At 40.6% G+C, this 26,286-nt stretch overlaps 2 protein-coding genes and 1 long non-coding RNA gene across 6 annotated transcripts in view; 2 read left to right on the top strand and 1 right to left on the bottom strand.

Annotated features, from left to right (window-relative positions):
• LOC147334189 (coxsackievirus and adenovirus receptor homolog) overlaps nucleotides 1-26,286 on the top strand; it is a 261,856-nt gene that overhangs the window by 122,075 nt on the left and 113,495 nt on the right. The window lies entirely within an intron of this gene.
• On the top strand, nucleotides 1,710-4,658 carry LOC147334195 (uncharacterized). The gene is made up of 3 exons (XR_015128481.1): nucleotides 1,710-1,943; nucleotides 2,219-2,279; nucleotides 2,375-4,658. It is a non-coding gene; the product is annotated as an uncharacterized LOC147334195 (long non-coding RNA).
• LOC147334194 (protein NLRC3-like) lies at nucleotides 9,851-22,737 on the bottom strand. 4 transcript variants are annotated; one of them, XM_086286458.1, is made up of 10 exons: nucleotides 22,610-22,737; nucleotides 20,820-20,895; nucleotides 20,166-20,298; nucleotides 19,503-19,622; nucleotides 18,875-18,994; nucleotides 15,794-15,933; nucleotides 13,944-15,720; nucleotides 12,628-12,798; nucleotides 10,956-11,129; nucleotides 9,851-9,879 (listed from the first exon to the last, which is right to left on the bottom strand). In XM_086286458.1, exons 3-10 carry the CDS (start codon nucleotides 20,264-20,266, stop codon nucleotides 9,864-9,866), a joined length of 2,619 nt encoding a protein of 872 aa, XP_086142584.1. In that variant the 5' UTR covers nucleotides 20,267-20,298; nucleotides 20,820-20,895; nucleotides 22,610-22,737; the 3' UTR covers nucleotides 9,851-9,863. The 4 variants fall into 4 exon arrangements, with proteins under 4 accessions (XP_086142584.1, XP_086142582.1, XP_086142583.1 ...); XM_086286456.1 differs by having other exon boundaries at nucleotides 20,751-22,686; XM_086286457.1 differs by having other exon boundaries at nucleotides 20,820-22,686.

Below are 26,286 nucleotides of genomic sequence, written 5' to 3'. Positions count from 1 at the left end.
GTGTGGCGTTGAGGACGTTTCTCACAGTCCGAATTTGTCGTTCCCATACTCCACCTGCGTGGCTAGCATGGGGTGTGTTAAACATGAATTCACATTGTTTCTCAGATAGAAAGATTGTCAGTTTTTCAGTGTCTATTTCATTCAGTGCTGCACACAGTTCATTTTTGGCACCTACAAAGTTAGTACCTCGATCACATTTTATTTGTCTGACAGAGCCTCTCAGAGCTATAAAGCACCTTAGTCCATTAATGAAAGCGTCCGTAGTCAGGTCTTCTAACATTTCTACGTGTACTGCTCGTAAATAGAAACAAGTGAAAAGGAGAGCGTACCTTTTGTTTTCTTTTCTTGCTTGTTTGGTTAGGAACGGGCCGAAAACATCCATACCACAGTATGTGAAAGGCGGAGAATGCTCGACTCTTTCTGTGGGGAGATCTTTCATTTTTTGTCCTTCCACAGCTCTCCTTAGTCTCCGACATGTCACACACTGACGGATGTAGTCTGATACTGTTTGACTTAGCTTGGGAATCCAATAACCGCTGGACCGTATTTCGTTCATTGTGAAGCTCTTTCTTTGATGATTTATTCTTTCGTGACAGTGAGCGATTATGAGTTTTGTAGTATGATGGTCTCTTGGAATGACAGTTGGATGTTTGAATGTGTTAGGAAGCGATGAGTGTTGTAGCCTTCCTCCCACCTTGAGCACATTGTCTTCGTCCAAGAAAGGATCCAACTTGTAAATTTTGTTGCTCTCATGTAGTGCCTTTCCTTTGCTTAATGTCTTTATCTCATCTGAAAATGTTAGTCCTTGTAGGTTTTTGATAATCACCATTTCAGCGTTTTGTCTTTCAGTTACAGTGCTGAGTGACTTTGATTTGTCTCTGAGTAGGAACCGCTTGAGACGTGCTATGGCACTGACAGCATGTGACCAGGATGAGAACCTTGTGAGACGGTCACAGAGACTCCTGTGTTCTGTAGTTTGGCTGTTGAGTGTTTGCACTTTTCTCACCTCTGGATCTCCCACCAAAAGTTCAATAGACTCTTTAGTTGGAAGATTTAACTTCCTTTCCCATAAGAACTGAGGGCCTGTGAGCCAGTTTGATGATAGCAGCTCTGCTACTGATGTGCCCCTTGAAGCTATGTCAGCGGGGTTTTCACTCGTCGGTACATAGAACCATTGCTGTGGTGTAGTATTGTTTTGTGTCTCGCCTTCAGGTCCATTATCATCAATCTCTTTGGCATCACCCCTTTGTATAATGTCATTCATGTATGTGACATAGTCTCTTTTGTATTTTTCATCACGCATTGGTTTACATTTGAGCTGATTGAGTCTGCTCTCGGCGAGTTGTCTGTTATCTGGCATTTGTAGCCTTTCTTTAAATGGCAATGGCATTTCATAATGTCCCTTTTCTGCTTGTGTTATGCCTTGTTCAAGTTTCTCAAGAAACCTAAGGTCGTCTTGAGACACCGTCTTTTCGTTTATTTCGTTTTCTTTAAAGTCCCTTTCTAGTGCACGTATTGCATCTGCGGGAGTACATGGAGGCATTTCTTTAACAGTTATTCTGTGACAGAGACTCCTTGTTGTCTCTGATGCACTGCATGGCACTGAGTTGCCAACTATGCTCCATCCTAAATCAGTTTGGATGGCATATGGCTCATTGTCTTTACCTAAGAGTACTTGTCTAGGCGCCAGAGCTTGGGGACAAGTATAACCTATCAGGAGACTCACCTCACAACTGAGGAGCGGTGGGATCTCATCTGCAATGGACGACAAATGACTCCACAGTTTTGCCGTGTCACATGTTGGTATGTGTTCTCTATTTGCAGGTATGTAGTCCTTTGTGTAAGCAGTTGGGAGCCTTAGCACAGTTGCTGAATTGTAACCTCTCACTAGAAGATCACACACCTTTCCGCTGCTTACTACTGCATTTTTACCCATCATTGTGGTAAGTCTGAGTTTTACAGGGCACACATTTGCTTGCAGTTTCTGTGTTACATCCTGATCTATAAAAACAGTGTCACTCTGCGTGTCTAGTAGCGCATAGACTAGTTTTTCCCTTTGTGGATTAGCAGCCGTTGAGACCCATACTGGGACTATCATGGAGGTGCTGACTGTGTGTTCTGCTCTAGCGACATTTAACGCCATGGCTGTTGCACTTTCAGGTGAGTTCCCTTGTGTTGCGATGTCTATACTCACTTGAGCTTGCTTTTCTCTTTGCAGACTGATGCTGTAGTTCTCATCGTGAAGACAGGTCGGGTGTCTCTTAGAGCAGGTTTCACAAGTGAGACGCCGTTTGCAGTCCTTGGCACTATGACCTTGCTTTAAACAACCATAACAATGTTTATTATCCTTTACATGTTTCTTTTTCATTTCCAGGGTCATTTGCAGAAACTTTGGGCACTTTATAAGTGGATGCGACTCTTGGCACAGTGTGCATGAAGAACTGTTGTATATTTTAGTCTTTGCATCTCGTTCAGTTGTGTTAATGTTGAATACACTTGCCTTGTTTCTTTTGACTTCTCTTGTGTTTCTTTTGTCATCATTTATTTCCGTGGAGCGAAGTGCATGTATGGAAGTGACTGGGTTGCATGCTACTTCTGCTTCAAGTGAGAGAAAGGAGGCAAATTCACTGAAGCTGGGGAATTCACCACCGTCCATGAGTGTCTTTGTTACATGCCTGTTCCATCTTGTGTTTATCCAGTCTGGCAATTTATGCAACAGTTTCTGATTTTCTTCACAGTCATTGAGTATTTGCAGTCCTTTCACGTGAGGCATAGCAAGTGTGCATGCATTCACAAAATCAGCAAAGTTCCTTAGCCCATCAGCATCTCTCGACTGTATTTTAGGCCAACTAGATAACTTCTCTCTAAATGCCCTTTGTAGCACGAAAGGCTGGCCATACCTTTGGTTTAACTTTGCCCAAGCATCGTTATACGCTTCTTCATCATTTCTGAAGAAAGTCCCTTCAAGGCACTTGCGAGCTGAGCCAGTTACATACCTTTTCAGATAGTACAGTTTATCTGCTGCTGACATGCCAGTTTGTTCAATAAGTGACATGAAAGTGGATTTCCATTCAATAAATTTTATTGGCTCACCACTAAACATCGTTGGTTCTGGCGTGGGGAGTCTATTTATTCTTATGCTGTCTTGTACCGCCTGTGCAAGCTGGCTGACACTAGGAGGGGTTGTTGGCGCCGGTATGGAGTATGATGGTACAGTGTGTTTGGGTGTGTGCTCTGGGTTCACCTTTTCCATCTTAACTGAATATGCATCATCAAGTTGCGACAACTCTCTGTTGTAGGCGTCCAACCTGGCGCGAGCGGCTTCCACCTCCCTTTCGGCTTTCAGGCGTTCCAACTCTGATGTTTGAACTGCCATTTGTTTCTTATGCTCCTCTTCTAGAGCCTTTATCTTTTCCTTCTGTCTTTGTTCCTCTTGTACAATCTTGTACTCTGCCTCCTTTGCTGCTAGTTCTGCTGCTGCCTCTGCTCGTTTTGAAGCAAGATGTGAGGCTGAAGACAGTTGGCTACGTTTCGATGCTGCAGTTGAACCATAGATGGATTGGGCATAATCATGTTCTAATAGTCTGCGTAGACGTTTTCTTTCATATTCTCCATCAAAATCTCCATCTACACCGCTTATTCTTTCCAGGATGACTTTCACGATGTCATGAGTAACTGCTTCACATGCATCGGTTTTTCTTCGTATGTCCGATGAAGGTGCAATGTGACTTCTCATTTCAGTGTACAGCTTTAGCAGTTCATCTTTTCTTTGCTCTACATCATCTGCAAGATCTGCCATTTCTTTCTCTGAAATGTCCAACTTTAATCTTTCTCTTGTTTCTCGCACTCGTATTTTCCATTGTTCATAAAGAGTTAATAGTCTTTTTTCTTTTTTACTTATCTCTTCTTTCTGATAAGTTAGCATTTTTTCGGTTGGCACCTTGGCTCTTTCTGAACGTCTTGGAATCGCGGAGTCACTTTGAGCTTTATCTTGTGGCTCATTTAATATTTGTTCTTTGTTTGCAAACTGTTCATTAATGTCTTCTTCTAAATCCTCCATTTTAACTTTATTTTCCTTAAGCCTTTCACCGTTTTATTCTCTGACCTGCTTCTGCCATCTGCTGGACGTTGTGGGAATTGCCGTTAAACCTTGAGCCCTCGTGGTGTAGCAAAATGGCGGCGGTCAAGCTCTTACTGTAGCATCCAGTCGAACTGAGAAGGCCAGAACTGATGGTTGTTGAATGACCTTTATTATTCCTTGCCGTGTATCAGACAACGAACCAACGTAAGAGCTAGACAAACAAATGAAACAATTACCATATTATTCATGTACAGCATCTTAACCGCTCATTACGCTGGTCTAACCGTTATCTATTAAACTATATAATACATATTATGCATTTCAACTTGCTCAAATTAAATCTTATACATTACAAACCTTGTTCCCCTGTCGACTGTAGCTAGAACCATTTGTCTTCGTACAATTTAACTATATCCCTCTCTCCCTTTTCTCCGTTAGCATTAATTTTTCACCTTCTTCCGTCTTTCTGCACATCAAGCCGTTTACCGTTAAAACATTCACTTCCGGTCCCACAGGAAGTTACCAAAACAAAAGCACAAACGTTACATTACGTGAATGTGGGCCAGCTTTACACATCCGCCGCTACAGATACTAACTAGCTAACTGACTGAATGCCCATTAACCTTATAACTCCTGTTGTGTGTGTGTGTGTGTGTGTGAGAGTACAGAGAAACAGCCAGGTTCATAATGGATATAAGGAAGTTTTTTCAAAAAAAGGAGCCACATTCAGGTAAAAGTGTAAAATCAAATGATCCGTTAATCAAGAATAATGTTGGATCAGTGTTTCAATATCTATATATTTTATTAGGTGTACATGTGGTTTGGTTATCTGCCTTTTGGTTGAAAGTACACTGAAACAGGACTTTTTTGTTAGTGATCTTAATAGTATTTTTTTTATATTAATGTCATTTTTTCATCTAATTGAATACAATCTATTTGTGTATAATTGCCAGTCCAAAGAGGGAGAGAGGAAAGAGGGGAATGTGAGGAGAAAGTACAAGGTCAGGATGAACTGTCATTTAATTTCGTTGTCTGTTTAATGTATGGTTTATAACTTATATCACTGTTTTTTACTGGAAAGCACTTTGGTTGCCCATGTTGTTTTAAAGTGCTCTATAAATAAAACTGGATTAGATTTGAATGAGGAAGATAACAGAGAGATTGTACAAGAGAAAAAAGAATGGAATATGGTGGTGAAGTTAGATGGAAAAACTGTTTATTCAAAAATAACTAAATGAACGTATTGCAAGATACTTTTCTGATAGATTTCATGGATGCTTTGTGTGCTTTTAAAAATGCAGATTGATACATGACTTTATGACTAAGTTACTTGTAAAAGTGTGATCTCAGAATAGCCTGTAATAATAATAATAATAATAATATATATATATATATATATATATATATATATATATATATATATTTTTTTTTTTTTTTTTTTTTTTTTTTGAACACTATGCACCTTTGATGATGTTATGTTGAATTTGTGAAGTGGTGTTGTTCAACATCGACAGTGAAAAGGGAAGGAAAGAAAAACATGATTACATTTTATTGATTATTTAACTGTCTGTTGCAATCCAGCATCAAGCTGTGAGATTTAAAGTAGACTTTAACTGAAGTTCATCATCATTTCACAGAGTGGAGCTGCAACACAGAGATAACCATAAAATGCAGGTTGAGGAGATAATAAACGGATATTTAATATGTTTGCTGTACATGTATTTGTCTTGTTATTCTCACATCATATAAATATTTGTTCCTCTACAGATTGACTTTTGCTGACAAATGTATTTTGTTCAAACATATATAGAAATTCATTTTAAACGTTTTAAAAGCAGTAAGGCAATAAACAAAAACACACAGAGCATCCTGACATTTGAAAGCACTTCACTTGTTCCACAACTTGTCATGTTACAGCCTTATTCCAAAATGGATGAATTTATTTGTTCACAGGTGAGTATGTACAGCCTTTGCATCAGCACTAAAAATTGAGCTCACGTGAATCCTGTTTTGGTGCATCTCTTGATTGTTTGTCAAATCTTTCCCAGCTTGATTAGAATCCACCTGTGGAAAATTTATTTGATTGGTGATGATTTTATATAAGTTATTATGATTTGATAATATCGTATAGTTGACAGACCATAACCAAGCCAAGAAGTCAAATGAATAGTTTATGTAGACACAATTTCATGTAAACAAAAATCTGGGGAAGGGTACAGAACAATTTCTGCAGCACTGGAGGTCCCAGTGAGCCCAGCAGTAGCCATCATGATTAAATGGAAGAAGTCTGGAAGGAATCTCTGCCAAACTAATGTGAGCGATGGTAGAAGCTGAGCTGAGGGTAGAAGGTGCCCAAGAATCCAATGGTCACTCTGACTGAGCTCCAGCATTGATCTATGAAGAGAAAAGAACTTGCCAGAAAGACAACTATTTCTGACGCTCTCCACTAACATCGTCTGTATGGTAGAGTGGTCAGACTGAAGCCACTCCTCAGTAAAAGACACATGATAGCTTGCATACAGTTTGCCAATAGGCAACCTACGGACTTGTGGACGATTAGAAACAAAATCCCCCTCCAGGGGCAAGGGTACCTAGACCCGGGGCTTAGAGTACGCTTGGGGAGTAATTGCATATGGGGCAACCGTGGCTCACAGTGTTGGGAAGTGCTATGGCAGCTTCGCCTCTGTCAGTCTGCCCCAGGGAAGCTGTCACATTCACACACTTCCACCAGTGTGTGAATGCGACAGGGGATGGGCGTCCAGGTACACACCGGCTCACTCCTTGGTGGCTGCTTATTGGGGGCCTGGAGCCTGGGGCTCGCTCGGGTCACTTCGGAGGTGGGGTGCCCCGGCCTCTCGGCCTGGGGCTTGGTCACTCTGGCACAGCTGGCTGCCGGCGGAGCTCACGGGCACGTCACTGCAACCCCCCTGGCTTCTGCTCCGCGGCTGCTGAGTGAGCCCTCATCTGGGACTCTCCTCAGCTCTTTCTGGGACAGTGGCGCGGCTGCCCCTCTGTTGGTCTTCCTTGGTCTCTTGTGTTCTGGGGGCCTCTGGATGTCTGGAGTTTTAATCTCCTCCATACCTGCTTCATGCCCTGGAGGACGGGGCTGTGGCTCCCCACACCCTCTAGCAGATCATTACATGAAGGAACCTTTTAAAAACAAGCGCGTCCATGCTCACAGGTGTACACAAGGGTGCTCACACACACAAACTACACCCTTTTTGGCTCCTACCTCAAAGCACACTGTGCGCTGTCGATCTTATGTGCTGCACAATAATGTTTAATATTTATTATTTACTGTTATATTCCCATAGATCATCATGATGTTGTATATTCTATTGCTCTCTTTTTCTTCTGCTTGTTTTCTTTTTTCTTTCTCAACAGGTGATCAAGGTGATTGATATATGTATTTTTTGTTTTTTACCCTTTATCCTCATCCCTCTTCTCCACTGTTTTTTTCCCCTCTTTCTTACTCCCCTTTCTTTTCCCCAGTCAAGTCTGTCCCGTATTTAGCAAGTGAAAATAAAAAATAAAATAAACAATAAAAGGTGAATCAAAGAGACCATTACGGCAAGGCTGGGATGGTCAATTTAGTAAAGTAAATCCATTGGTCATCTTTCTTCGCCTTTAGACAATAATTCTGATGGCAAAAGAGCCAAACAGGACAGGCAAAAGAAAAAAGAAAAAAGAAACAAAATTTGCTGATTGAATAAAATAAAGACAGAACTGTTTGGCCTCAATGCCAAGAAACACATCTGGTGGAAACCAGGCACCACTCATCATCTGTCCAACACCATCTGTACGGTGAAGCGGCATCATGCTAATAAAGGAGAGGCTTCGGGACCAATCTGTGAATGTCCTTTTTTAAAGGTATTATTAATCTTTTATTTATCCAGGTAATAATCTTACTGAGATTCAAATCTCATTTCCAAGACAAAATTTCCTTAAGTGGCCCAGATAGAGCCCAGACTTTAACCTCACTGAACATTGAAAAGAGCTCTTAAAAAGGTGTGCTGATGTTCCCCAACAAACCTGATGGAGCTTAAGAGGTCTGCATAGAATGGTAGAGATAGAGCCCAAAAAAATAGCTGTGCCAAGTTTATAGGATCATACTCAAAAATACTAGAGGTTGTAAGTTTGTTACAAAGGTGTAACAAAGGTGCTTTAACAAGTATTGAGCACAAGCTATAAACATATATAATACTATTTATATATTTTATCTTTTTTAATAAAATTGCAACATTTTCAATCATTTCTTTGCCATTGTCGTGTGTTGGGTGTAGAGATGAAAATTAATTTAATCTATCTTGGAATAAGACTGTAACATAAGAAAATGTTAGTTTTCTGAATGCCTTTCCAGATGGACTGTACTTCTTTAAACCTTTAAGACCTACCATAGAACCAAGTCCGCCAGAGCTTATATTATATTTTTACATGGTGTGGTGGCATTTTTGGGAGCATTTCAAGTTGCTATACATCAATACAACAACTATAGCCCAGATTTTAATAATATGTAAACTGCAAATACAAAACAGTTGCGCAGAATAGTTTCCTACCACAGGAAATTTATTTTGAGTGTCTTCATAGTTTTATTTTTGAAATACACCAATTTTTATATACTGCAGGAAAAACGAAAATAAATGTTATAGTGCAAATTTGCAAAAAAGCAGCATATGCATCAAAATAAACATTATATTAATATATTAATAATATATATTAATATATTAATATAAATATTTCCAGCAGTGCAATATGAGTCCTAAGCATCCCAGAAAAGACACAGAAAGTCATAAAGTCAAACATAGCTTTTAAAAACACCAGTATAGGCCCTGAGGCCCTGATGGTAAAAAAAAAAAAACTACATTTCCGCAAAATGACGTCACTTCCGGTTTCGGGCAGGTAATGGCGGACATGCAAAAGTTCGTGCTGACGTCTATTCCAACGTAGGAAGTGTTATGAACAGCTGATCGGATCGGCAAAGCGTGTTTCTGGAATATTATGTTTTTGTTGCTGCAAGTGCTTTTTATGCAGTTCTTGCAAAGCTATATGTGGAAGGAAACTGTGACCGAGGACAAGCTGATGGCATAAGATGTAAGTACAACTCCTCCGGTTTCATATGCAAAAAAATTATTGCGCTAGCTTACGTGGTTGCATAGCTACCGGGATTTAAAAATAGTTACACAAAACAGAGCGTGCCCGCTCCGACCGGCTCTAAAGGGTTAACAAATATCTGTATTTTTCAAATACTGCAAAATTACAAAACTGCATTCCCATTAAACAAAGTACATGTGCCACACCCTTCTCTGAACTGTAACATAACACGGCACTGGAAAAAATACACTGCCGGATCACTGATGCAACACTACAATTGAGACAATGTTCACCAGTAAAATTACAGTAGTAAAATTATTACAACGTGTCATAGTAGTCATGGTGCTCAAGAGTTGGGAGTTCGCCTTGTAATCGGAAGGTTGCTGGTTCGAGCCCCAGCTTGGACAGTCTCGGTCGTTGTGTCCTTGGGCTAGACACTTCACACATTGCCTACTGGTGGTGGTCAGACGGCCCGGTGGCGCCAGTGTCCGGCAGTCTCGCCTCTGTCAGTGCGCTCCAGGGTGGCTGTGGCTACAATGTAGCTTGCCATCACCAGTGTGTGAATGACTGGATATGTAAAGCGCTTTGTGTGAGACAACTAATACACATGTCACATCAAACATGATAAATATGGGTAAATATTAATTTAAATGCCATATAGAAAGACAGATTACTCACCACAGTGCAGCATCTAAACTGAAGTCACTCTGCAGGAAAATGAGGAGACAGGATCAAAAACAGGTAGCAGAAAAATGAATTGTTACATCTTTGTGTTAACAAAGTGAGAAAAGACACTAAAGTCAAAATAAACATCTTGGTGTAACCTGTGGAAGATGGAGGTCCAACAAGAAGTGAGCAGCCTACTATTGTGAATGTGAGAAAAATAACATTTCCTAATTTTTTTTATTTTGATACAGCCACATTTACAGTTCATCTGTTTTCAGTAAACAATGTTCTTTTTCTGAGAACATAATGGCTATAAAATATTGATTTACATGTGATGCATTTGAAGTTAGAAGTCATGCAGTGTCAAATCCAGGTCTCTATCAAAAAGATATACGCACTGTACTTAAAGAGCTGCTCTGCTCCTGTTGACTGTTTTCCACAGAAAGAGGTGGGTGTAGTGCCCATTCCAGTTTGACTTGAGTCCACAGATACTGGAAGGAGTTTCTAACTAGAGGCATGCAGACATGTTTAAAAAAAGATCTGTATGTTGTTTTGTTGTTGTTGGTAGGTGATCGTGGCTCAAGAGTTGGGAGTTCGCCTTGTAATCGAAAGGTTGCCAGCTCGAGCCCCGGCTTGGACAGTCTGGGTCGTTGTGTCCTTGGCCAAGACACTTCACCCGTTGCCTACTGGTGGCGCCAGTGTCCGGCAGCCTCGCCTCTGTCAGTGCACCCCAGGGTGGCTGTGGCTACAATGTAGCTTGCCATCACCAGTGTGTGAATGTGTGTGTGAATGGGTGGATGACTGGTTGTGTAAAGTGCTTTGGGGTCCTTAGGGACTAGAAAAGCACTATATAAATACAGGCCATTTACCATTTTGAACAGAAGCCTGAAGATTCTGGGGACATGTGAAACTAAAAGTTCATAAAGTGTTAGGACACAAGACCTTTAAATGTGCATTGTGCAGTAACTTTGTTATTTTGTTACTGTGGATCATCACAAAGTCAACCTTCTGCACAGCCGTATTCTTTTTGTATGTGTGGTCGTTTTTTTCTGCAGACACCGATAAACAGAAACCAAAGAAATATTTTTCCTTCATAATCTAAGTCAAGTAAACTGACCTTTTAAACTGTAGTTTACAGTGTGGACTCTCCAGGTAATAATACAGTTGTTTCATCCCTGCGCCCTCCAGGTTGCATCCTATTAGATCCAGACGTTTCAGATAGGGGGGGTTGGACTTCAGAGCAATGAGCAGAGCAGCACAGCTGTTCTCTGACAAAGTGACGTTCTCAAAGCTGAATAACAATCATGTGAGTTACAAAGTGTTCATTTAACATGACATCACTGCGCATTTCAAACCTAGTAACACCCTTACCCAAAAACTGCGTCATCCCAAAGTCAAACCTCCCTTAAACAGTTCAACCTACATATTGTGCACTGTGACATACTTTGTGTCTGCTCATATCTCTACATAAGGGAGAGAGCCACTCCAAAAACACATGGCACAACATAGAAGAGCCTCCTCGATGCTATTGTCAAGGCTCACATTTTGGACAGAGAAGATAGATGGTTTGAAAGAGAAGTAAAAAAAAAAGTCATCCATGTCCACTGAATAACCATCATGGAACGGAGGTGGTGGCTAACAAAACCAACTATTAACCAACTACCATGGTGCCATTTACTGTGATTAGGTTCCCCGGTCCACTGGCTGGAAAACACCCCCAAAGCATTACGTTCCCACCACCATGTTTGACAGTGGGGATGGTGTTCTTTGGGTTGAAGGCGTCTCCTTTTTTATGCCAAATGAAGGAAGCATCATAGTGGTCAAACAATTCTATTCTTGTTTCATCTAACCATAACACAGAAGACCAGTAATCTTTTTCTTTGTCCAGATGAGCATTTCCAAAGGGGCTTTTGTGTGCCTTCTCTGGAGAAGCCGTGTCCTCCGTGGAACCCAGCAGTGTGCAGTGTCCGTTGGACTGTTTGAGACATTGATACCAGCAGAGCACAGATTGACCAGGATTGATGGTGATCCTATGATTCTTCTTCACCTCTATCATTATCATCCTGGCCAGCACAGGTGTCACTTTTGGTTATCAACAATGTTCTCTGAGATTTTCCACAGTGCAAAACTTGTATTTTTGAATAATACTTTGCACTGCAGCCACTGGAACTTGAAAACATTTAGATATGGCTTTTTTACCAGCCACAATACACAGCTGCAGGTCCTCACCAAGCTCCTTTATCTTAGCCATGACTGTCCACAACCCAACTGCAGAGCCCTGTTGAGTTGGTTAAAACAGCTGTTTCCAATTAGTCAGGGTAGGATGCTTTAGAACAGCTTTGACTATTTGGAAAGAACATTGGATTTTCCCAGTGACTGTGACAGTTTGTGATGGGTATGAATAATTTTGGACCTGGCACTTTTTTCTCATATAATAATAATAATAATAATAATAATAATAAATAAAAGCTATTGTCTTTCGATAGAAACCAGATTCAACTAAAGAAAAATACCTGGTTGAACAAAGGTAACTTTTAAGTCAAAATTTACGAGTGCTCTAAATAATTATGGGCTTGACTGTTTATGCACATACATTCATTATACAGTCTCCAAAATCACCTACTAAAATCCAAGTCTTGGTGTGGTGAAGCCAAGGTACCATATTAAATATGTATATAAATATGTTGGATTGGTGCATCCCTGTCCTCCATCCTACATTACTGGAGTTGGATTACTTATTAGTGAAATAACTTTATAAATAACAACAGATTCAGTTTCAGTTAACTGACCTGAGTGTCTCCAGTCTACAGTTTGGATGCCCCAGAGAAGCAAAAAGTTCATCTGCTGGCTCCAGCACAGTGACTGAAATCAGGTGCAGCTCTCTCAGATGGGAGCGGTCTGACGTCAGAGCTGAGGCCACAGCTCCACACCGTTTCCCATAAATATAAACATCATGAAGTCTGTGTTGACACATAATTGCAAATATAATATAATAATAAAAACATGTTATTGTGAAGAAAAAACATTTTATTTATTTTGTGGACTTGATGCAAAACAACTAGATACATTTTTTCCTTCTCTGAAGGAAAGTGCAAGAGTTTATCATTTCTGTGGTTGTCATTTTGTTGTTTGTTGTTTCTTTCTACTTGGGAGCACTTTCCTTAGAATTTCCAGTTTCTAACATTTCTTCCTGTGCTAAACATGGTGACAACATTCAAGAAAACTCTGAAACTATTTCTTAATTACGTCTGTTTTTTCCTGTCCTATCAACACAATTTATAAACTGGTTAATAGTTTGAACTCCCCACTTTCAATGGAGATGCAATGAGGGTGTGTCTTGCTGCTATGTCATCTTAAATCCTTCATGTGATTTGGAAGTGCTGCTGTGCCTGTTAACTCCACAGTGCTAAAATGAAAAGTTGGACTCAGGATCAGTAAAAGTCAATCAAAAAAAGACTGCAGTGTCAGTCTTTGTCTCTGGGGCAGGGTGTTGTTTGTGGCTCAACTGCAAGGGACCAAGGGAAGTCTGGCATGCTAATCATGTTTACCCTATTTCAGTTGCTGCTGGGGCCTGAGAAAGGAGTGAGAGTTGAACAACAGGACAGAGCTGTGTACAGAACTGAACTGAAGTGTGCACCTGGAAAGCTGCTAAAAGCAAACTGGTTAAAACACTTTATAAATAAACAAACACTCATCTTGCAACACTACGTGCTTGGGTCCTTCCTATCACAGTCTCATGTGATTAATTTATGACCACTCACTGTGATGTAATTAATATAATAATAATATTATTAAAACTGACTGTACTGAATCACTTGACTGATTTAATTTGTATTGCTGAAAATCAACCACTGTAACAACATGAAGTGTTATCCAATTACTTTAACATTTGGCCACAGTCACTGTTTCAGCTGAAGATGTTTAAAAATGTAATCACCCAAATAATTTTTGGTTAAAAAAACAAAACAAAAAAACATGTTCACAATGTTTCCAATAAATAACTGGAACTATGTAATGAGAAGAGATAATCTTTTAGTATGAATAACTTTAAGAACTAAACTATTAATCTACACTGTTTGATAATGTTAATCAAATCTAGACTCACCGGGCCTTTCTGCAATTCATCACAGCTGGAAGCAGTCTCCATCGTCCTTCCTGTGATGTATTGTATTCTTTCAGATCCAACTCATCATAAAAATTTTCTGACATCTGCAGCATATATGCAAGAGCTGTGCACTCAATTCCAGAGAGTTCCTTCTTTGATTTGTTCTGTGACTTCAGGAACTCTTGGATCTCTTGATGTAGTGAGAGGTCCTTCATTTCCATCAGACAGTGGAAAATGTTTAGGCATCTTTCAGGACACTTGCCATCAGTTCTAAGCTCCTTCAGGTTGTTGATGACTCTCTGGATGGTTTCTGGACTGTTCTCTATCTGACCCAGCAGACCACCTAAAATTCTTTGATTGGACTTCAGAGCGAGGCCATGGAGGAAACGAACAAACAGTTCCAGGTGGTTATTCTCAAGAACCAAGGATTCCTCCATGACTCTGCCCAGAAAATCTTCCAGAGATGAGATGTCCTCTCTCAGGAAGTCCTGCAGTACCTCTGTCTTCCTGTTGGTGTAACAGTGGAACATGTAGACAGCAGCTAGAAACTCCTGAATGCTCAGATGAACAAAGCAGTAAACTGGTTTCTGGAAGATCACAGATTCTCTTTTGAAGATCTCTGTACAAACTCCTGAGTACACCGAGGCCTCTGTAACATCCAGACCACACTGCTCCAAGTCTTCTCTGTAAAACAGGATGTTCTTTTTCTGCAGATGTTCAAATGCTAGCTGCCCCAGCTTCAGAAGAACCTCCCTGTCAGCACTGCTGAGCTCTATTCGTCTCATCTCTTTCCCCGTATGGTACTTGTGATTTTTCTTTATCTGAACCATCAGGAAGTGTGAGTACATGTCAGTCAGGGTCTTGGGCAGCTCTGCTCTCTCCTCTGTAGTCAACATGTGCTCCAGAACTGTAGCAGTGATCCAGCAGTAAACTGGGATTCCACACATAATGTAAAGGCTCCTGGATGTTTTCAAGTGAGAGACGATTCTGCTTGACAGCTCTTTATTTCTGAATCTTCTCCTGAAGTACTCCTGCTTCTGGGAGTCAGTAAAGCCTCGAACTTCTGTCATCCTGTCAACACATTTAGGAGGAATTTGACTTACTTCTGCGGGTCGGGAAGTTATCCAGATGAGAGCAGATGGAAGCAGATTTCCCTCAATGAGATTTGTCAGCAGCTCACTGATGGTTGACTTCTGTGTGACATCAGACAAAAGCTTCCTGTTTGCAAAATCCAACAAAAGTCTGCTTTCATCCAGGCCATCAAAGATGAACAAAAGATTACACACAGTGAGCTTCTCTGCTGTGACGCTCTGTAATGTTGGATAGAAAACATGGATCAGCTCCAGGAGACTGTACTGCTCATCTCTGACCAAGTTCAGCTCTCTGAATGAAAGCACAACCACCGCACTGGTGTGTTGGTTTTCTAAGCCCTCTGCCCAGTCCAGAGTGAACTTCTGCACCAAGAAGGTTTTTCCAATGCCAGCAACACCATATGTCAGAACCACTCTGATGGGTCTCTGTTGGTCAGGCAAGGCTTTAAAGATGTCCTTGCTGCTGATTGGTGTTTCACAGGGGATCTTCTTACAAGCGCTCTCCACCTGCCTCACCTCATGTTGGAAGTGTACAGCTTCACTCTGCTCCTCTGTGATGTAGACCTCAGTGTAGATTAATCTGAGGAGGGCTCCAATTCCTGATTTATCAGGTCCTTCAATCACATGTTCATATCGTGTCCTCAGAGTGACCTTTAATACATCAAAAACTTTTTCTAGATCAGTATCTGTTGAAAGAATGGAAAACAATTAAACAGAGCAAGAAAACTTAAGTTTTCATTTTTGCACAACTGCTCTTACTGGCTGTCTGCTGAAAAGTTCTGGTTCCAGACTTGACTCCACATTGGGGACAGAAGTCTGTAGATGAATCCTTCAGGACATCCTGACACCACACACAACATGACACTGGCTTCTCCAGAAAGAAATTCCTCTTCTTCTCTCTGTGGACACAAACAAAAATTATTCTGACCAAAGAAAGGAAGTAAAAACATTTGTAGACATCATGCAAACACTTGTTTCTGTGGTAGGTTCATAGTAGTGGGCATTCAGTTACTGGTTTTTCCCCTCAGTATCTTTCACTTATTGTGTTTTCTGTTGCCTTTTCGTGTATAAAACAGTGCATTTATTCTTAATCGAAGCAAAACAGTTTTTGTGTGGGTGGCTGTTTGGTCTACTGAAATAAGGAGATTGGCCTTAGGGTTTAGCCTAGCTTCCAAGAATGTTGTCTTGACTTTCAGAAAACTGGTTATTCCGAAATCTGTACTTTGTGCCTGATGATCCAGGTTCATAACTGAATACTCAAGGATAGTCTCTACAAAACCTGCAGCCTCTCATCCAACATCACACACCTCTACCTTTGCCTTCATCTTCACCTCCTCTGCTCGCTAGTTCATCTCTTAAACCTGTTTGTCTGCTGTGCTCAGGATTTCCCTCTCAGTTTGTTCACGTTAATTCTCCATTTTCTGGAGTCTTTTGAGTTCAGCTATGGTTCCCACACTGCTCAGAGGAGCTAGCAATCCGCCTGGTTTCCATGTATTTGGTCACACACACTCCCCAACACTGTTCCCTCTAAGCTGAGCACGTGAGCAATTGCACACTGCTGACACGGTCTCCACACACAGAAAATCAGTAAAATTAAAATAAATACATGTATTTACTTTCATTTCAATTCACACTGGATTATTTTGTGCGCAGCGCAGATGTGTGCGGAGACTGTGTCAGCAGCTTAGAGGGAACACTGCTCCCCAATCTGCTCTGGTTTTGCTTCCTCTTCTTAAAGCAGTACAGTTACATTAATAGGGTGTCTACCATACATGATCACATATCTGAATTCAAAAAGAATCAGATAGTCGACTAGAACACAAATATCAGTGCAAACATTAGGACCTCTCGACATCAGCTGTTAATTATAGCAGAACTCAGGTGGTGAGGGTGGGTAGATGCGTCTCTAACAGTATCAGCATCAACACAGGAGCACCCCAGGGATATGTCCTCTTGCCACTGCTCTACTCAAAGGAGCTTGCAAAGAAAAGCGTCTGGACTTCTTTAAGTTGCTTGAAGACGTTTCACCTCTCATCCGAGAAGCTTCTTCAGTTCTAAGGTCAAATGGTGGAGAGTCTAGTGGGAGTAACCCCCCACGGAGGGACAAAAGGACCCCCTGATGATCCTCTAATCGCCTGAGCCAAGGTGTGAAACTGGGTGTGGGTCCCCATCAGCCAGAGTTTCGGGTGTGTTCATTGTGAAACCTGGCCCACCTTATCATGCGAATTCCTGAGGTCAGATGGCCCAGGATGGGAGTGGGCGTTAAGGCGTCTGGGAAGGGATCTCAAAACTGGATTATAGATGGCAGAGAGTTGGTGTCGTAAACCCCCGCCTCTGTTCAAAGATGGTCGCTCACAGCAGACATAGATGGCTTCTTTCACTCCTCTTTCAAACCATCTGTCCTCTCTGTCCAAAATGTGAACGTTGGCATCCTCGAAAGAGTGACCTTTATCGTTAAGATGCAGATGGACTGCTGAGTCTTGTCCTGTGGAGGTGGCTCTTCTGTGTTGTGCCATGCGCTTGTGAAGTGGCTGTTTGGTCTCTCCAATGTAGAGGTCTGAGCATTCCTCGCTGCACTGTACAGCATACACCACATTGTTACGTTTGTGTTTTGGCGTTTTGTCTTTCGGGTGAACCAGTTTTTGTCTGAGCGTGTTGCTGGGTCTGAAATGCACCGGGATGTCATGCTCCCTCTACACAGCAGACTGTGTGGCCCACCACGGCTCAAACATCATTGTGAAGTTTGCTGATGACACAGTGGTATTGGGCGCCATCTCCAACAACGATGAGGCGGCCTACATGGAGGAGGTGAAGAATCTGGCATCATGGTGCCAGGATAACCACCTCCAGCTGCACGTTGGCAAGACCAAGGAGCTAGTGGTGGACTTCAGAAGGAGTCAGCACAGAGACTGGAGTTCCAGTGGAGAGGGGGCAGTCCTTCAAGTATCTCAGTGTCCGTATCTCCTCAGACCTGATATGGTCTGCCCACATTCAGGTCCAGACGAAAAAGGCTAGGCAGCGCCTGTACCACCTACAACAGCTAAGGAAGTTCAGGGTCTCTCCAGTGATCCTCAGGATTTTCAATACAGGCACTATGGAGAGCATCCCCAAACAGAACATTACATCGTGGTTTGGGAACAGCTGTGTTAAGGACCAAAAAGCTCTCCAGAGAGTGATCCGTACAGCAGAACGCTGCTGCAGGATTGCTCTCCCACTGCTTCAGGACACCTACACCAGGAGATGCCAGACTAGAGCAGCGCAGATACTGAAGGACCCATCCTATCCTGGCAACAAACTGTTCCAACTTCTGCAATCTGGTAGAAGGTTCCACATCATCCGGGCAAGGACAGAGAGACTCAAGAGGAGCTTCTATCCCCAAGCCATCCGGGCCCTAAACCATAACATCACAGATTGCCTCATGTGTGTTATGTCCAGTTTTGCTTCCTCTGTCTAACTAACCAAGGGAACCAGTCTACTCTGAAGTGTTGCATCTGGGCTGTATTTAAGCCAAACACGCAATAGACATTAACACAGCTGTGTTAGTGGTTTTGGGGGAATAATTGCTTAATTGCAAGGGCGTTAAGAGCCTTCTCAGAAAGACTGTGTTTAGCCTCGATCTTTTAAGAATGGTGTCTTTAATGTTTGTAAAAAAAAAACATGTTTGTGGCCACATGTTTTTTTAAATTGCAGTAATTTCATTCCTACCAATCTCTGAAATGCTTCAGAGGAGTATAAGCACAATTCAGTGACTCCACCCTTGCGAACTCCTTTGAAACAATACGAAATACTCGAAAACTAAAATCATCTTCACTCAGTTTATAGCCAGAATCAGCCTCTTACTGTGTGATTGGGGGTCCAGGTTCATGACTGAAGACTGGAGGATAATCTCTGGACATGTCACTGTTCATGGACACAGAGCTGGATTCTGGAAACTCTGCTTGGTGTTTGTGTTGTTTACGTCTGTAAACACAAACATAGAATGAAGAGAATTAACCAACGTGCCATGTTTACAGGGATTTATCAGTTTAGCTGTGAGCACATCCACATAAAGGCAGTTGGCAGCATCAAACCAATCAGTCACAAATAAGTGCACTGGTAGTACAACAGTTATTTTATCAGGAACATAAAACTGCAAAACTTAATGGAAAACAAATATTAGGCGTTCAAACTCATAATACAGGCTGAAAGTAACACAGCTGTGTCAGTGGTTGTTTGAGGAAAAGCACTGTATATGAATGTTTTAATGGTTAAGAGGCTTTTCATAAAGACTATATAATGTTACTAAAGCTTATTGTGTCCACTCACCATTTTCACATAAAGACAGTCTCTTAATTACTTCAAAACTTCATAGGAAAACATTTCAATGGGTTATACACAAGTCAAGGACCCTTGCAGACCCCTTTGAAATAATGTGAAAGACTCGAAAACTAAAATCTTCACTCAGTTTATAGCCGAATCAGTCTCCTACTGTGTGCCTGAAGGTCCAGGTTCATGACTGAAGACTGGAGGATAATCTCTGGACATGTCACTGTTCATGGACACAGAGCTGGATCCTGGAAACTGTGGTCTGTGTTTGTGTTGTTGATGTCTGTAAACACAAACAATGAATCCAGAACAGATTATTCTTCTACATGTGCCTGTTGTTGGGCATTCAGCTGTTTCTCTCGCTCTGTCAGATTTAGGAGACTGAAAAACTAAATTTTCTCTCTACTACTGTACTTTCTGTAGGGCAGGCTGTCACCAGGGTAATCGTTTTTAACTCACTTTCAGATCTTCATTTAATATTTCAGAGCTTTCCATTTAGATTTTTCTGTTATATAAGCAAATAATCTTTCCCTCATCAGTATTCAATCATCTTAACATCAGTTACCAGGATAAGGAGTCACAGCTTGTATTATGTTCCTTCATAAAATAAAATACAAAACTCAATGGAAAACAAATATCAGGAAGTCAAAAACATAATACAGACTGAAATACATAATACAGCGTCAGTGGTTGTTTGAGGAAAATCACTTGATATGAATGTCTTAGTGCTTTAAGAGCATTTTTCAGAAAGACTTTACTATGTTACTAAAGTTTGTCCTCTCCTTTCGCCATTTTCAAATTGCTTATAACAGACACAGTTTCTTACTTTTTGCCTGATGGTCCAAGTTCATGACTGAACACTGGATTATAATCTCCTAATTTGTCACTGTTCATGGACATAGAGCTGGATCCTTGAAACTCTGCCATGTTCCCCTCCAAAACACTTATTTTTAGGCTTCCTGGGAGAGAAACAAGGAACTGTGACTGTGAGCACGGCAGAAAAAAACATCAGAAATATTTTTAAAGAACGCCATAACTGGCAGAACAGGAAACACAGCACACACACACACACACACACACACACACACACACACACACACACACACACACACACACACACACACACACACAGAGTTAGCTTGTATTAAACCCTCCAGTTTACTCTCCTACAGCTCACTGAGAGACAGCTCAGCACAAGACGTTAAAATGTCAGTCTCACCATTAACCAAAGATATAGTTTCATCATGTTTCATTCTTTTTCGTTCTATGGTGCAACAAACTCGAGTGCAGAAATAGACCATAACAATTTCCAGCTTTTTGTTCCACCTTGAGAAACATTAATGTAATATCTTCCAGTAAGAAATAGTTTTGCTATTTTTCCGACAACCCATAAATGCTCAATAACACTCACCTTTTTTTTTCACTCGTCTGCTTCTATGACTGTAGAAACTGAAATTATAGTACTTTGTTTTCTCCTCACCTCAGCAGAGCAGCTCCTCCCCTCTCCACAGGAACTTGTATGACTACATTCCCAGTGTGCAAGAGAGATATCTTTGCTTGAAAACAACAAATATGAATGTAAATGACTAGACCTCCTAAACACTATCAATTAATATTTAATTCAATTCCCTTCTAGCATCTAATAATAACAACATTCATCTCAAGGCAATTTATATTGTAAGGTAAAGACCATACAATAATAAAGGAAAAAAAAATAACAAAAAAACCCCCTCAAAAATAACATCAAGACAAACTTATTTGAGCAAAGGAAGGTAGGAAGGAAACTCCAGCAGTATTAAGGCACATAGGATAGAACATTCCAGAATATTCCATGTGCTTAACAATTCCCCACCATGTCAATGAAAGCAAAGCAAAAGCATGCCAGTAAAGAGTACTTGCCCAGTCTGTGCATTCTGTGACGTACCTTTGTGTAACCAGTAGACACACAGCCACGCTAAATTTAGCCACACAATGAACAAAATAATGCAAACATGGAAAAGCTGATTCTGTGCACATCCAAGTTCAGTGAGTTTTATGACTAAAGTGTAAGTGCAAATAGGCACCATCAGAAGGAAGTAGTGGAATTGAAAGACACTGCACTAGTAGGGATAGTTTCAAAGCTTTATGGATGACAGATTCATGTTTTCAAATGACAGCGAGCAAACACTTCTAGTACATGCACAGGGGAGCAAAAAATGACATACAGTGTCCATGTGGTGTGACAGTGTGTGGTATGTGAGAATACAAGATAAAGATGCAGAGGTAGGAGGAGATTTAAAGAAAAAGTGAGCTCTTTTATTGAGCACATGAAGCTCAATAATCCACATACAAGGGTGAAACACCAAACATTACAAAAAACAATGTGATGGTTTTAACTCTGACCGTTTAATGGAATGAAACCATTAATAGGAGCTGACACAGTACAAACATACAGTCACAGGAGCTCAGTGTCAGAGAAATAGACAGAGAGGTATTAAAAGTGAGGATAAATAACACAGTTTATCAAGACTTTGCGAATAAAAAAAACAGACAGTGTTGTTCTCTGATAGCTGTGACAGTTTCAACATGTCTCCCAATTCTCCTCTGACTAGGGACAAACACATGAAACTGAAGATCAAACTTGATGGGGGTTTTGTGTGTGCAGAGATACAGTACATTCTTTCTTATATGTATGAATGTATATATTATATTCTTTCTAATATGAGTGTTGGCTATAAAGTGGATAATGGAAGAGAGACCTTATGAAACAGATCATATGATCCACATGTTTTTTACTGAGTGTTACCAAAAGCTGTTGAACTGCATTCCAGTCATGCTAGGACATGTTCACTGAGTTCAGAGATTTTTATTTTCATTTTTAAATTCTGCCCATTCTGGTAGCTTTTGCAATCAGACTTGTGATCTGAATACGCTGTTCTGCCAAACACATTTTGCTTTTCAAAGATCAGCTCTATAAACTTTCTATAGGCTCCTCTAGATTTCTTTTACCTGTTCATTTCATCATTTCAATTTATTTTATTTCAGTTATCTGGTATGTGGTATACAGTATGACAATGACTAAGGCAGGAGAGACAGAAGAGGGGATAGGGAGGCATAGGGGAAGATGTAATAAAAGAATAGAGTAAAAATATAAATGCACAATATATCACCAACTGTCACACCTGCAAGAAAAATGAACATACACCACCTGGATCACAAAAAGTCAGCAATGCATCTTCTTGTGCTGTGTTTCTGTGTGTGATAGAGAGTGTGTGTCTTTGCTGTTCTTACAGCCAAGACGGAGAACGAGGAGGTGGGCTCTAGTAAGGAAGCTCCTGTGGTCCTGGGCTCGCTGAGGACTGGCTACCTTGGAGTTCAGGGCTAAGAAGAGAGCCAATGGTGTGACGGATAAGGGCCGGTGCAGCTGTTAAAAGGAGGACAATGTGCCAGGTGAAGGGGAACGCCTTCACCTGAGCCTGCCAGTTGCCTCCCTGTCGGACGCCTCTAGAGACTCTGTTTGTTGCACACAGCCTGAGTGTTAGTAGTGACAAGTGCACTGGCTGTTTGCCAACACATTGCTCCAGCTTTGTTGTTTTATGTTTTGTGTTTGCCACTGTTAATGCCACTGTTTTGCACATGTCTCAACTCTGTATATTTTTATATATTTTATTTATTGTTGACTCTATTTAATTTGTAAAATATGTGTATACACACACACACACACACACACACACACACACACACACACACACACACACACACACGCAGAAAAACATTTAGTATACACATCCAGAAATTTTTGTTGTTTTTTTTGCATATACTATTATATATTGTACATATATTTATTAGTTCAGATTTAGCCATTCGTATATTTTGCCTGTTTATGTTATTGTATTTTGCACAACTCTGTTGCTTGTGAAGCTCGCACACAAGAATTTCACTCGCATGTGCTGTACCAGTGTACCTGCACATGTGATGTGACAATAAAAGTGATTTGATTTGATTTAATAAAGTCCAAACCTCAGACACTGACCGAGTCTCTCGCGTTATCTCCTTTTGTCCCTGAGCTGGGCGGTAACAGCTGTGAAAATGTACTTGAGGGTAGGAAGAAAAGAGGTGATGGTTTGGTCTCTTTGATTGTAACTTCTTGATGTTTGCAGAATAGATAAAAAATAATATAGAATTAAACAAAAACCACACACACACTTTATGTTTAATAATGTACAGCACAGTTCAAGCTTGGAAATATTCTTGTGCTGTTCCAATGGGGAGGTGAGTTTTGCTATAATATCACATTGTTATTTTTATGTATAATGCATTGCTTAAAGTACACTACAAATCTTTTGTTTTGCCTTTTTTTTTGTCACCATCAGCTTCAAACAGACCACCACTAACTGTAAGTCACTTTAGGTCCACTTCATGATTCACTGCGAAGAAGATGAGACTGAGAACACTTTATGATCGGTTCACATGATCATGAGCTCAGTTGTAACTATGCAAACCTGTGACTGTAGGAACTGTTGTTAGATAACTTCAGAAAATAATTACATCTCAGCTGTACCATGCAGGCAACATTAGTGCGCTCCAATAGCACATAGTACATAGTAGAGCGGTACAAACTCTAGCTCACCTAACAGTGGATTCATGGTTTTGTATCAACAGTGTAGATGTGTTGTAACTGCAAACATTTCTGTCACACACCATAACGTACGTTTACTTTCTTAGAAATGCAATTACAAATTACTTTGACACATTCAGCAATATAAGCACTGTGTATGAGCATAAATGTTGACAACAAGGTCGACCTCTTATTTAGAGACGTGGAGGATTGAATTCTCACCAGGTTAATTCTCATTGCAGGCTAAAAGGGTTTGAAATCCAGACTTTTATGTTTAAAATGACAGAGTCTATATCTGCTTTTGCTACTAATAAATCATTTTGTATTATTAATCAAACTTAAATCAAAGTTTGAGTGATGATGACTGAGAAATACAGTTAATGTAATGAAATGGTTCTAATACCTGATCTTCTGACAAATCTAATGATTTTGTGTGTGTGCGTGTGTGTGTCTGCTTATGTGCTGTCATTGTTTGTACAGGCGGGGAATTCAACAGTGGCACAGAGCCCAGATCTTGTCTGAGAACTTTAGTGCTTCGTGAGAATGACTAAGCAAATATTCACACAATGTTTAAATCTAACATGTATGATTTAATAAAAGAAATTAAATCATACATGTTTAATGAAAATGTCAGGGTTTTCCTATAGGTCTACAGAGGACCCATATGTGTGACATCATCCCCGAGCAGCTGCTTTGTGAGTGGTTGTTCTTCGCTTACAGACGGGACAGACAGCGTGTGCAGCACGCCTGATGATGTTTGAAAGGTTACCAAAGCGCAACTGCAGCTTTTCAAACGAACTGCAAAAGAAATTTCCCCCGTACAGTCTTGGTACTGGTAATTTTTCTCATACAGATGAGATCTTATTTCTGTGCCCTTATTTAATTCCAGAGGTTTTTAAGGTTTATTTTTCCCTTGTTGACATGTAAAAGCCTATATGACATTTCTTTCATTTCACCGTCCATTAACCGCACAAAGAAGGCACCCTGTAAACCCCTTGTGGTGTCCTCGGGTCAAAATTGGTCCCTAGGTGAACGCCAAACAAGTATATGGGAATCCAGAGGACACAGAGTTCTTCATGACTGGGCCAAGTGTCTTCTTTTTTTTAGAAATCAAAATATTGTCACCCTACCATATAGTGTGAAATGGAATTAAAAAATAAAAAAATAAAAACGCCCCCTACTGGTGAAACTAGAAGTTACAGCAAAGGAGCTGCAACTGTAAAACCTGCTGATTTCTAACAAATTGCCACTTAGAGGTAGGGACAGGCTGCATTTTAGCCACATGCTGACTAGTTTCAGTCTTTCTGAAAATATGTGAAATGTGCTTTTTTATTTGTGTGTTTAGTTTTGTTTTGTTTTAATATATGTGTTATGTGGGACAAACACATGTTGTTGTTCATATCTTTTGATCGACTTCTCTGTGAAGAGAGGTAACTGGCACCTTTAAGAAACCTTTGAGTCAATCACAATTACGAAGAAAACTCTGACTTTAACCATATGTATATGTTTTATTTAATTCTTGTGGAATTGGTCTATCTATCTATTGCAGTTTCAGTAAAAAACAACTGAAATTTGTTATCATTCCACAGGGTGGTGCTGCAACACAAAGCAATGCAGTAGTAACTGCCGCTTTTACAATAGTTCACAGACAGTGAAGCAGTTTTGCGTTCTTTACATGACTGTATATGTTGTTGTGTCATGAATAGAAATAATCTGCAGAATCATTCTGGCTTTGGAATATTTAATTGAATTAAAAGATGAAGTAAAAATAGAGGTAGAGGATATGGGTGTGAAGGAGAAGGTGTGGAGGAGTCGCAGTGTGTCTACAAAGAGTGTGAGAAGGACAGAGCAGCAGCAGAGCAGTCCGCATACATCGATTGACCCTTTGTCAGATTCTGAGTGACACAAAGGGGATGATGCTGGACTCTGCACTGTGTGACAGTGGAGCTGTTCTCAGAGCAGCTCCTGATGTAGGAAATCCAGTATAAAGATCAGCAGGGACTGCAGTCCTTTCAGAGCAGCTGTGTAGTGTAGCCAGCTTCCTTTTAGTCTTGGTCGAGTGAACACAAAAAGTTTAAGTTCAGAGCAGAGATATTTAACATCAAGTGAGTTTCCTCTGTTGATTTTGCTCAAGTCCACAGTTAAAATAATCTGCAGAGAGTCCTGAATGCCTCATTACCGCAAAAAAGATTTAGTGATGGATTTCCTTCTGTTCCACTGAATTCATTTTTCACCTTACAATTCTACACACTATTGACAACGGGAGAAAAAATTCAAGCAAAAACATTCTTGAAATTGTTGCACATGTATGTATGTGTTCCTAAAATAAAACATGTATTGAATTGTATTG

Source organism: Aulonocara sp. 'chitande type north' Nkhata Bay, linkage group LG3 (assembly GCF_057382095.1).
Source record: "Aulonocara sp. 'chitande type north' Nkhata Bay isolate Kocher_YH1m ecotype deep benthic linkage group LG3, A_spYH_male_GT1.1, whole genome shotgun sequence".
In the NCBI taxonomy this organism is placed as follows: domain Eukaryota; kingdom Metazoa; phylum Chordata; class Actinopteri; order Cichliformes; family Cichlidae; genus Aulonocara; species Aulonocara sp. 'chitande type north' Nkhata Bay.
The sequence above is the reverse complement of the archived record's forward strand: the minus strand, read 5'-3'. Positions and strand labels throughout refer to the sequence as shown.